The sequence below is a fragment of the Pieris napi genome (assembly GCF_905475465.1).
Source record: "Pieris napi chromosome W unlocalized genomic scaffold, ilPieNapi1.2 SUPER_W_unloc_3, whole genome shotgun sequence".
Classification (NCBI taxonomy): domain Eukaryota; kingdom Metazoa; phylum Arthropoda; class Insecta; order Lepidoptera; family Pieridae; genus Pieris; species Pieris napi.
Window position 1 is genome coordinate 651 of NW_025920862.1, and position 12,679 is coordinate 13,329.

A 12,679-nucleotide genomic window follows, 5' to 3' on the forward strand; every position below is an offset into this window, starting at 1 on the left:
ATCGTTTTATTATTTTAGTTTTAATATTTGTTCTTTCTATAATATTATTAATTTTAAGACCAAATATTATTAGAATTTTTTTAGGGTGAGATGGTTTAGGCTTAGTTTCTTATGGTTTAGTAATTTTTTATCAAAATATTAAATCTTATAATGCCGGTATATTGACTGTTTTATCTAATCGAGTTGGAGATGTAATATTATTAATGGTTATTGCATGAATAGTTAATTTTGGGAGTTGAAATTTTATTTTTTATTTAGAGTTAATAAAGATAGATTTTTGTTCATGAGTAATTAGATTTTTAATTATTTTAGGGGCTATAACTAAAAGTGCTCAAATTCCTTTTAGAGCTTGACTTCCAGCTGCTATAGCTGCTCCTACCCCTGTTTCAGCTTTAGTTCATTCGTCAACTTTAGTTACAGCTGGGGTTTATTTATTAATTCGTTTTAATTCTTTGTTAATTGGGACAGAATTTTTAAAAATGTTATTATTAGTTTCTGGTTTAACAATATTTATAGCTGGGATTTCAGCTGTTTATGAATTTGATTTAAAAAAAATTATTGCTTTATCAACTTTAAGCCAATTGGGGTTAATAATAAGAATTTTAAGAATAGGATTTAGAGATTTAGCGTTTTTTCATCTTTTAACTCATGCTATATTTAAAGCTTTATTATTTATATGTGCTGGGATAATTATTCATATATTAAATGATAATCAAGATATTCGTTATATAGGGGGTTTAAGAATTTATATTCCTATAACTTCCCTTTGTTTTAATATTTCTAATTTATCTTTATGTGGAATTCCATTTTTATCTGGATTTTATTCTAAAGATTTAATTTTAGAAATAGTGAGAATAAGTAATTTAAATTTTATTATTTTTTTTCTTTATTATTTTTCTACTGGATTAACTGTTTTTTATTCTATTCGTTTATCTTTATATTTAATAGTAAATGAGTTTAATTTATTTAGAGTTTATAATTTATACGATGAAGATTATACAATGTTAAAAAGAATGATTTTATTATTATTTATAAGAGTAGTTTCAGGGAGTTTTTTAAGTTGATTTATTTTTAGTTATCCTTATATGATTTTTTTACCAATTAATTTAAAGATTATAGTGATTTATGTAAGAGTTTCTGGGATTATTATAGGATGATTAATTAGTTCTATAAATTTATATTCTTTAAATAAATTTTTAAAATTTTTTAATCTAAGAAGTTTTTTAGGGGGAATATGATTTATACCTAATTTATTTACTTATGGGGTTAATTATTCTGTTTTAAAGTTAGGGAATAGTTTATCTAAAAATATTGATTTTGGTTGAAGAGAATTATATAGAGGACAAGGTTTTTATAATATTTTAAAAAATTATTCTATTATTTTTAATATATTTTTAATAAATAATTTTAAAATTTATTTATATAGATTTGTTTTATGAATGTTATTTATATCTATATTTATATTAAAATGATTTTAATTACTTAAATAGCTCAATTGTAGAGTATGATATTGAAGATATCAAGGTGATAATTTATCTTTAGGTATAATTTATAAAAATTGAAATTTTATTTTTACATTGAAAATGTAAAGTTTTTATTAAACTATATAAATTTAAATAATTAAATTAGAAATATTAATGGTAATTAACCACTAAAATTAAGTTAGCAGCTTAATATAAAATATTTCTTTAATTGGAATCTTGTATTCAATAATATCATTAACAGTGATATACCTCTATTTGGTTTCAATTAAGTAAATAAGGAGTATTATTTTACTCTATCTTTTAAGTCGAAATTAAATGCATGGGAATTGCTTCTTATTTAAGAAAAATTAATTTTTAATATTTTTTGAATGCAAATCAAATGTTTTTTTTAAACTATTTTCCTAATATGTTCAATTTAATATTTTTTGATTTCATTCATGATAAAGACCTAATAAAAGTATAATTATAAAAAAAATTCTTGTTTTAAATCAAATATAAATATTTGTTATAGTAAATGATGGAATGATTGGGAAAATTAAAGCAATTTCAACATCAAAGATTAAAAAAATTACAGTAATTAAAAAAAAATGTAAAGAGAAAGGAATTCGAGGTAAAGATTTAGGGTCAAATCCACATTCAAATGGGGAACATTTTTCTCGATCTAGATTTGTTTTTTTTGATATTACTGAAGAAATTAAAATGAATGCATTTGAAATTAAAAAAAAAATAGTTGATATAAAAAATATAATTTTAATTATTTATATTAAAATTTTTAAACTTTTTGATTGGAAGTCAAATATACTAAATATATTATATAAATTAATTACCTCATCAGTAAATAGAAATATATAAAAATAATCATACGACATCTACGAAGTGTCAATATCATGCTGCTGCTTCAAATCCAAAATGGTGAGATCTAGAGAAATGGTTATTATTAAATCGTATAAAACATGTTAAAATAAAAATTGTTCCAATAATTACATGTAATCCGTGGAAACCTGTTGCTATAAAGAATGTTGATCCATATACTCTATCAGAGATAGTAAATGGAGCTTCATAGTATTCATATATTTGAAGAATAGAAAAATAAAACCCTAAAATAATAGTAATAATTATACTTTGGGAAGTTTGTGTAAAATTATTATTTATTAAAGCATGATGTGCTCATGTAATAGTTAATCCAGATGTAATTAAAATAATTGTATTTAATAATGGAATCTGGAATGGATTAAATGGGGTAATTCTTATAGGAGGTCATATAGTACCTAATTCAATATTAGGTGCTAATCTAGAATGAAAAAAAGCTCAGAAAAATGAAACAAAAAAAAAAATTTCTGAGACAATAAATAAAATTATTCCTCATCGTAATCCTTTTGAAACAAGGATAGTATGTTTTCCTTGGAAAGTTCCTTCTCGGCATACATCTCGTCATCATTGAAATATTGTTATTAAAATAATAATATATCCTAAAATTAATAAATTTATTCTAAAGTTATGGAATCATTTTACTATACCTGTAACTAAAGTTATTGTTCCAATTGCTCCAGTTAAAGGTCATGGACTATAATCTACTAAGTGATAAGGGTGGTTATGAAAATTTTTTGTCATTTAATTAATTAGTTTCTCTAGAATAAAGGGTTCTTAAAATTGTAATAACATAAGATTGAATTACTGCTACAGCTCTTTCTAAAATTAATAATAAAATTTGTACAAAGATTAAAAAAAATAAAAAATAATTTCTTATAGAATTACCAGTTCTTCTTAATAAAGTTAATAATAAATGTCCAGCAATTATATTTGCTGTTAAACGAATAGCTAAAGTTCCTGGTCGAATAATATTTCTAATTGTTTCAATTAAAACTATAAATGGTATTAAAATTCTTGGGGTTCCTTGAGGAATTATATGAATAAATATATGTTTAGAATTATTAATTCATCCAAATAATATAAATGTTATTCATAAAGATAATGATAATGTTAGAGAGATTGTTAGATGTCTAGTTCTTGTAAAAATATATGGAAAAAGTCCTAAGAAATTATTGAATAAAATGAAAGAAAATAATGAAATAAAAATTAAAGTTGATCCTTTATTTTTTTCAAAATTAAGTAAAATTTTAAATTCATTATGAAGTTTTGTAATGATAAATTTTCATATTAAAAAATGACGATTAGGAATTAATCAGAAAGAAAATGGGATAAATATTAATCCAATAAAAGTTCTTATTCAATTTAATGATAAGTTAAAAATGTTTGTTGATGGGTCAAAAATAGAAAATAAATTATTTATCATTTTCAAATTAAATAATTTTTTTTTAAATTATTTTTAATTTTAGATTTTAAGTTTAAATTACAATTAATATAATAGTTTATAATATTAAATAGTAAAAAAATACAAAAAAAAAAAAAAAAAAAAAAAATTCAGTTGATAGGTATTATTTGAGGAATAAAAGAATATTACTAATGTAATAATTTAAGTTTGACATACTAATGTTATAAATTAACTAATTCTTTCATTAGAAGTAATTGCTAATTTACTATAAAGTGGTTTAAGAGACCAATACTTGCTTTCAGTCATCTAATGATGAATAATTATTAATTCAGTTAATAAAGTTATTTATAGAAATTCTTTCAATAACAATAGGTATAAATCTATGATTAGCTCCACAAATTTCTGAACATTGCCCAAAAAAAATTCCTGGTCGGTTAATAAAAAAATTAGTTTGATTTAAACGCCCTGGATTAGCATCAACTTTTACTCCTAAAGAAGGGATAGTTCAGGAATGAATTACATCTGTTGCTGTAACTAAAATTCGAATTTGATTATTTATTGGTAAAATAATTCGGTTATCTACATCTAATAATCGGAAATTATTAAGTTTATCTATTTCATTAATTATATAAGAATCAAATTCAATATTTTTGAAATCTGAATATTCATAACTTCAGTATCATTGATGACCAATAGATTTTAGGGTAATTAAAGGATTATTTAATTCATCAAGTAAATATAATAACCGTAAAGATGGTAATGCAATAAAAATTAAAGTAATAGCAGGTAAAATAGTTCAAATTAATTCGATTATTTGACCTTCTAATAGAAATCGATTAATAAATTTATTAAAAAATAAATTTATTATTAAATATATTACTAAAATAGTAATTATTAATAAAATAATTAAAGTATGATCATGAAAAAAAATTATTTGTTCTATAAGTGGTGAAGCTCCATTTTGTAAATTAAAATTTGATCAGGTTGCCATTTCTAAAAAAAGGAAAACCTTTATAAATGGGGTTTAAATCCATTACATATTATCTGCCATATTAGAAATTACTTATAATTGGTAATTCGTTATAAGAATGTTCTGCTGGTGGAAGATTTTGATATCATTCAATAGATGAAGGTATATTTAATGAAAAAATAATTATTCGAGGATTAATTATTGATTCTCAAATGATTATTATTATTATAATTGTTGCAATTAAGGAGATATAAGATCCTAAAGATGAAACAATATTTCAAGATAAATAATTATCTGGATAATCTGAGTATCGTCGAGGTATTCCTGCTAATCCTAAGAAATGTTGAGGGAAAAAAGTTAAATTTACTCCAATAAATATAACAATAAATTGAATCTTTAAGTAGTAGTTGTTTAAACTTAACCCAGTAAAAAGAGGGTATCAATGAATAAATCCCCCTAAGATAGCAAATACAGCTCCTATAGATAAAACATAGTGAAAATGAGCAACAACATAATATGTGTCATGGAGAATAATATCAATTGAAGAATTAGCTAAAATTACTCCAGTTAAACCTCCAACAGTAAATAAAAATACAAATCCTAATCTTCATAATATTGAAGGTCTATAATTAATTTGAGTTCCATAAAGTGTTGCTAATCAACTAAAAATTTTAATTCCTGTAGGAACAGCAATAATTATTGTTGCAGATGTAAAATAAGCTCGGGTATCAATATCTATTCCTACTGTGAATATATGATGAGCTCATACAATAAATCCTAAAAGACCAATTGCTATTATTGCATAAATTATTCCTAATGAACCAAAAGTTTCTTTTTTTCCTCTTTCTTGAGAAATGATATGAGAAATTATACCAAATCCTGGTAAAATTAAAATATAAACTTCTGGATGTCCAAAAAATCAAAATAGATGTTGATAAAGAATTGGGTCTCCTCCTCCAGCAGGATCAAAAAATGATGTATTTAAATTTCGATCTGTTAAAAGTATTGTAATAGCACCTGCAAGTACCGGTAAAGAAAGAAGTAAAAGTAAAGCAGTAATTCCTACTGATCATACAAATAATGGTATTTGATCAAAAGATATATTTCTAATACGTATATTAATAATAGTAGTAATAAAATTAATTGCTCCTAAAATTGAAGAAATTCCAGCTAAATGTAAAGAAAAAATAGCTAAATCTACTGATGAACCTCTATGAGCAATATTTGATGATAGTGGGGGGTACACTGTTCATCCTGTTCCTGCTCCATTTTCTACGATTCTGCTTGAAATAAGAAGAGTTAAAGAAGGGGGTAATAATCAAAATCTTATATTATTTATTCGGGGGAAAGCTATATCTGGAGCTCCTAGTATTAATGGGACTAATCAATTTCCAAATCCTCCAATTATAATGGGTATAACTATAAAAAAAATTATAATAAAAGCATGAGCTGTTACAATAGTATTATAAATTTGGTCGTCACCAATTAAAAATCCTGGATTTCCTAATTCAGTTCGAATAAGTAAACTTAAAGATGTTCCTACTATCCCTGATCAAATTCCGAAGATAAAATATAAAGTTCCAATATCTTTATGATTAGTAGAATAAAGTCATTTTCGCTAATAAAATGGCTGAGTTATAAGCGATAAATTGTAAATTTATTAACGAGAATTTTCTCTTTTATTAAGTCTTATATTCAATTATGATATAAAATTGCAAATTTTAAGGTGGAAAAATTTCTAAGGCTTAAAGAATTTCTTTATAAATAATTTTGAAGACTATTAGTTTATTTTAACTTAAAACCTTAAAAAAATATAAAAGTATTAAGAATTAAACCTGTCATAGAAATTAAAGAGAAAAAATTAATTAAAGAGAAAAAATTATTTTTAATTTTAATTTTAAATCATTTTAATTTAAAAAAATTTAATAAAAAAGAAAGATAAATAATACGAATGTAAAAAAATAATATAATTAATCTAGATATAATAAAAATAAAAGAAATAATGTATATATTATTGTTTATTAAAAAATTAAGAATAATTCATTTAGGAAAAAATCCTAAAAATGGAGGTAAACCTCCTAAAGAAAAAAAATTAATTATTAAAGATATTTTAATAATTGTAATTAAATTAAAATTTATAATTTGATTGATATAAAAAATATTTAATATTGAAAATATAAAACATAAAATTAAATTTAAAAATGAATATAAAAAAAAATATATTAATCAAATATTTTCTCTAATTATTATTCTAGCTATTAATCATGCTAAATTATTAATTGAGGAAAAAGCTATTAATTTTCGAATTGAAGTTTGATTAAAACCACTAATAGCACCAATTATTGCATTTAACATTATAATAATTATAATAAAATTATTATTTATGTAATAAGAAAGGAGAATTATAGGGGAAATTTTTTGTCATGTTATTAAAATAAAGCAATTTATTCAAGAAAGTCCTTCTATAATATTAGGAAATCAAAAATAAAATGGAGCAGACCCTATTTTTATTAGTAAAGAAGAATTAATTATAATTGAAAGAAAATTATTTATTTCAAAATTTTTGAATAAAATTATTTTTAAAAGAATAGAAAATAGAAAATTAATTGAAGCAATTGATTGGGTAAGAAAATATTTTAATGCTGCTTCTGTATTTAATAAATTTTTTGTATTAGAAATTAGGGGGATAAATCTTAACAAATTAATTTCTAGTCCTATTCAACATCCTAATCATGAATTAGATGAAATAGAAATTAAAGTTCTAAAAAATAAAATAAAAATAAAAAATATTTTATTAGAATTTACATAAAAATAAATTTAAAATAAAAAAAATTTAAAAGAAATTTAAGTTCTATTTATTTAAATATATTTTAGTGTAAGATGCACAATAATTTTTGATATTATTAGGTTTAGTTTAATTCTAAAAAATATAATAAAGGTAAAAAATTACATAATTTATCCTATCAGAATAATCCTTTTATCAGGCACTTTATTTAAGAAAAAGTATATCTTTATATTTGAGGTATGAGCCCAATAGCTTAATTTAGCTTATTCTTAATTTTTTTTATATATAAAAATTATTGGGAAAGGTTTAAAAATTAAATAAAGGTTAATTAATTATATATATATATATATATACATATGTATGTACGCATACATGTATTTATTTATATATATATATATATGTATATTAAACATTTAATTTATAATAAATAAAATAATAAATTAAATATTTAAATATATTATTATTATTTTTATATAATAAATTGTTAAAAAAATAAATATTATATTTATAATTTTTTTTATTTATTCTTATTATTCTGTGTATGATAGTGAATTTGTATTTATATACATATTAGAAGAAAAAAAATAAAGAATTATATAAAATTTAATATAAATGTAAATATTTAATGTAAAAAAAAAAAAAAAAAAATCTATGTATAAATATAAAAAAATAGATAAAAATTTATGATTTAAAAAATTTATTTTAAGTTTAATTTACATATAAATTTTAGTGTTAATTTTATTAAATTTAAATAATTTGATAATAAATTTCATAGTAATTAAAATTAAAAATTTAAGAAATTAAGATTTAGTAATATTTATATTTAAATAACAAATTTTGTGCCAGCAGTTGCGGTTATACAAAAATTTAAATAAATTTTATTAGTAAAAATAAATAATAATAAATTAAATTAAAAAAAAAATTATTAAGTGAAATTTTAATTTTAATTAAATTTAAATTAAAATTATGAATTTAAAAATTTTATAAAAAACTAGGATTAGATACCCTATTATAAAAAATTAAAATAAATTACTAAAATAGTATATAATTATTTATTGAAACTTAAATAATTTGGCGGTATTTTAGTTCATTTAGAGGAATCTGTCTAGTAATTGATAATCCACGAATAATCATATTTAATTTATAATTTTATATATCGTTGTTAAAAAAATATTTTTAAATAAAAATAATATTTTAAAATTTTAATAATAAAATTAATTCAGATCAAGATGTAGATAATAATTAAAATATAAGATGGATTACAATATAAATATATAAATGGATATTAATTTTGAAATAGTTAATTAAAAGTGGATTTAAATGTAATTTTAAATAATTTTTTAAAATGATTAATAATTGAAATATGTACATATTGCCCGTCACTTTCATTTAAAAATTGAAATAAGTCGTAACAAAGTAGGGGTACTGGAAAGTGTTCCTAGAAAGAACAAATTAGAGCTTGTTAAAGTATTTCATTTACATTGAAAAGAAATTATAATTATAATTAGTTTGAGGGGTTAATTTAATAAATAATAAATATGAAAAAAAATTTTAATATAATATATTTAATGGGGGTTAAAGTATTTTTATAGAAAAAATTTTAAAATTTATAGTGAAATAGTATTGTGAAAGAAAAATTGAAAATATTGAAATAAAAATTTATTTAAAAGTAAATTTTATTTATTGTATCTTGTGTATCAGAGTTTTTTAAAAAAAAAAATTGGGTAAATTTATTTCGAAATTTAAAGAGTTAATTAATTAAAAAAGTTAATATTGCATAATTATTTTTAATAATTAATTGGAAATGAAAAGTTAATCGTTTTTAATGATATCTAATTTTTTTAGAAAAAAGTTTAATTTTAAATAAATTTTAAAAATAATTAATTAATTAATTATTTTTAAAATTTAATTTTATATTTTAGGGGATAAGCTTTAAATTAGATTTTTATAATAAAAGTAAAAAAAAATTGAAATTTTTAAAATTTATATTTTTTATAAATTATAGTTTATTATCAATAATTTCATTTAATTAAAATTTTATTTTAATTTAAATTTTTATAAAAAAAATATTTTTTAATTTAATAAAAATAGATATAATGATAAAATTAGTATATAATTTATAAATAAAATAAAAATTATTTAAATTAATAAAAAGGAATTCGGCAAAAATTTATATTCACTTGTTTATCAAAAACATGTCTTTTTGAAAATAATTTAAAGTCTAATCTGCCCACTGAATTATTTTAAAGGGCTGCAGTATATTGACTGTACAAAGGTAGCATAATCATTAGTCTTTTAATTGAAGACTTGTATGAATGATTTGATGAAATATAAACTGTCTCTTTATTAAAAATAGAATTTAATTTTTTAGTTAAAAAGCTAAAATTTATTTAAAAGACGAGAAGACCCTATAGAGTTTTATATTTAAAATTATATTAATTTTGTATAAAATTTTTATTTAATATTTTTTTAAGTATTTTATTGGGGTGATAGAAAAATTTAATAAACTTTTTTTAAAAATTTTACATTAATATATGAAATTTTGATCCATAATTTATGATTAAAAGATTAAATTACCTTAGGGATAACAGCGTAATTTTTTTTTTTAGTTCTTATAAGAAAAAAAGTTTGCGACCTCGATGTTGGATTAAGATAAAATTTAGATGCAAAAGTTTAAAATTTTGATCTGTTCGATCATTAAAATCTTACATGATCTGAGTTCAAACCGGTGTGAGCCAGGTTGGTTTCTATCTTTATAAAAATTTAATAATTTAGTACGAAAGGATCAATTATTGAAAATAATTTTTTAATAAGGAATATTATTAATTTTTTTGCTATTTTGGCAGAAAAATGTAATGGTTTTAGAAATCATAAATATATAATTATTTATATAAGTAGTAGTGATAATAATTGAAAAATTTAGTATTATTTTAGGTTTAATAATTTTATTTATTGGGGTTTTAGTGGGTGTTGCTTTTTTAACATTATTAGAACGAAAAGTTTTAGGTTATATTCAAATTCGAAAAGGTCCAAATAAAATTGGGTTTATAGGAATTTTACAACCTTTTTCTGATGGAATTAAATTATTTAGAAAGGAGCAAACTTATTTAAATTATTCTAATTATTTGTATTATTATTATTCTCCTGTTATTGGTTTTTTTTTATCTTTAATTATTTGGATATTAATTCCTTATTCATTTAATATTATTATATTTAATTTAGGGGTTTTATTTTTTTTTTGTTGTACAAGAGTAGGAGTTTACATTTTATTAATTGCTGGTTGGTCTTCAAATTCTAATTATTCAATATTAGGAGGTTTACGTGCAGTTGCTCAAACTATTTCTTATGAAGTTAGATTAGCTTTAATTTTTGGGTCTTCTTTAATTTTAATTATAGATTTTAATTTATTAAGTTTAAATATTTTTCAAGAAAATATTTGATTTTTATTTTTAATGTTTCCTTTATCTTTATGTATATTTTCTTCAATATTAGCTGAAACTAATCGAACTCCTTTTGATTTTGCTGAAGGTGAAAGAGAATTAGTTTCAGGGTTTAATGTTGAATATAGAAGAGGAGGATTTGCTTTAATTTTTTTGGCAGAGTATTCAAGAATTTTATTTATAAGAATAATATTTGTTTTACTTTATATAGGTGGGTATAGATTAAGTTTAGAATTTTATTTAAAGTTAAGATTTATTTCTTTTTTATTTATTTGAGTTCGTGGTACATTACCTCGTTATCGTTATGATAAATTAATATATTTATGTTGAAAGGTTTATTTACCTATTTCTTTAAATATAATAATTTTATATTTAGGTTTAAAAATATTTATTATTTAATAAATATTTTTAGTATAAATTAATAGAATAATAATTCTTTCTTAAGTTTTCAAAACAAATGCTTTTACAAGCTCATTAATTAATTAATTGTAAAAAATTATTTTATCTCATATTTTATTAATAATTGGGTTGATAATATAGTATGAAAAATAAATAATTGTTAAAATTTGTCCTGTTAAAATATAAGGAGTTTCTACTGGTCGTGCTCCAATTCATGTTAATAAGATAATAGTTATAATTATAGATCAAAAAATGATTTGATTTAAAGGATAAAATTGAATTCCTTGTATTTTTTTATTAAATGTAAATGGGAGAATTGCAATAATTAAAATTGATATTAAAAGAGCAATTACACCTCCAAGTTTATTTGGAATTGACCGTAAAATTGCGTAAGCAAATAAAAAATATCATTCTGGTTGAATATGTACTGGAGTAACTAAAGGATTAGCAGGGATAAAATTATCTGGATCACCTAGTATATTAGGATTTGTTAATGTTAATAAAATTAAAATAAATATTATAATGATAAATCCAATTAAATCCTTAAAAGTAAAATAAGGGTGAAAAGGAATTTTATCTAAATTTCTATTTGTTCCTAATGGGTTATTTGAACCTGTTTGGTGTAAAAATAATAAATGGATTATTGTTATTGCTAGAATAATAAATGGTATAAGAAAGTGGAAAGTATAAAATCGAGTTAAAGTAGGGTTATCAACAGCAAATCCTCCTCAAATTCAATTTAATAGCGTATTTCCTAAATATGGGATAGCTGATAAAAGATTTGTAATTACTGTAGCTCCTCAAAAAGATATTTGACCTCATGGTAGAACATAACCTATAAATGCTGTTATTATTAATAAAAATAAAATAATAATTCCTACTATTCAAGTATAAATAAAATTGAATGATTCGTAATAAATTCCTCGACCAATATGGATATAAATACAAATAAAAAAAAAAGAAGCTCCATTTGCATGTAAGGTTCGAATTAATCATCCATAATTAACATTTCGGCAAATATAGTTTACTCTGTAAAAAGCTAATTCAATATTAGCATAATAGTATATTGTTAAAAATAGCCCAGTTAAAATTTGGGTAATTAGACATAAAGCTAATAATGATCCAAAATTTCATCAAATTGAAATATTAGATGGTGAGGGTAAATCAATTAAAGAATTATTTATAATTTTTAATAATGGGTGAGTTTTTCGTATAGGTAAAAATTTTTTTATCATTAGTTGAAAGATCGTAATGGCCCAAAAAAAATATTAGTAATTTTAATAACTGCAATTAAAGTAATAAATAGGTAAATAATAATTATTATAATTA

At 20.3% G+C, this 12,679-nt stretch overlaps 3 protein-coding genes and 1 pseudogene across 3 annotated transcripts; 1 reads left to right on the top strand and 3 right to left on the bottom strand.

Moving 5' to 3' along the window:
- The first annotated feature begins 312 nt into the window (after positions 1 to 312).
- LOC125062963 lies at positions 313 to 2,192 on the top strand (annotated as a pseudogene).
- Positions 2,193 to 4,068: 1,876 nt separating this feature from the next.
- Positions 4,069 to 4,747, bottom strand: LOC125062967 (cytochrome c oxidase subunit 2-like). Its single transcript, XM_047669149.1, is given in 1 exon segment — positions 4,069 to 4,747. A coding segment is annotated over 1 exon segment (663 nt). The 3' UTR covers positions 4,069 to 4,084.
- On the bottom strand, positions 4,069 to 6,365 carry LOC125062956 (cytochrome c oxidase subunit 1-like; the record flags this gene model as incomplete). The annotated part of the gene is given in 1 exon segment (XM_047669143.1): positions 4,069 to 6,365. A coding segment is annotated over 1 exon segment (1,557 nt), but the record flags the coding sequence as incomplete, so codon positions are not given.
- A 5,064-nt stretch (positions 6,366 to 11,429) lies between these two features.
- On the bottom strand, positions 11,430 to 12,642 carry LOC125062965 (cytochrome b-like). The gene is given in 1 exon segment (XM_047669147.1): positions 11,430 to 12,642. A coding segment is annotated over 1 exon segment (828 nt). The 5' UTR covers positions 12,586 to 12,642; the 3' UTR covers positions 11,430 to 11,757.
- Between the last annotated feature and the right edge of the window lie 37 nt (positions 12,643 to 12,679).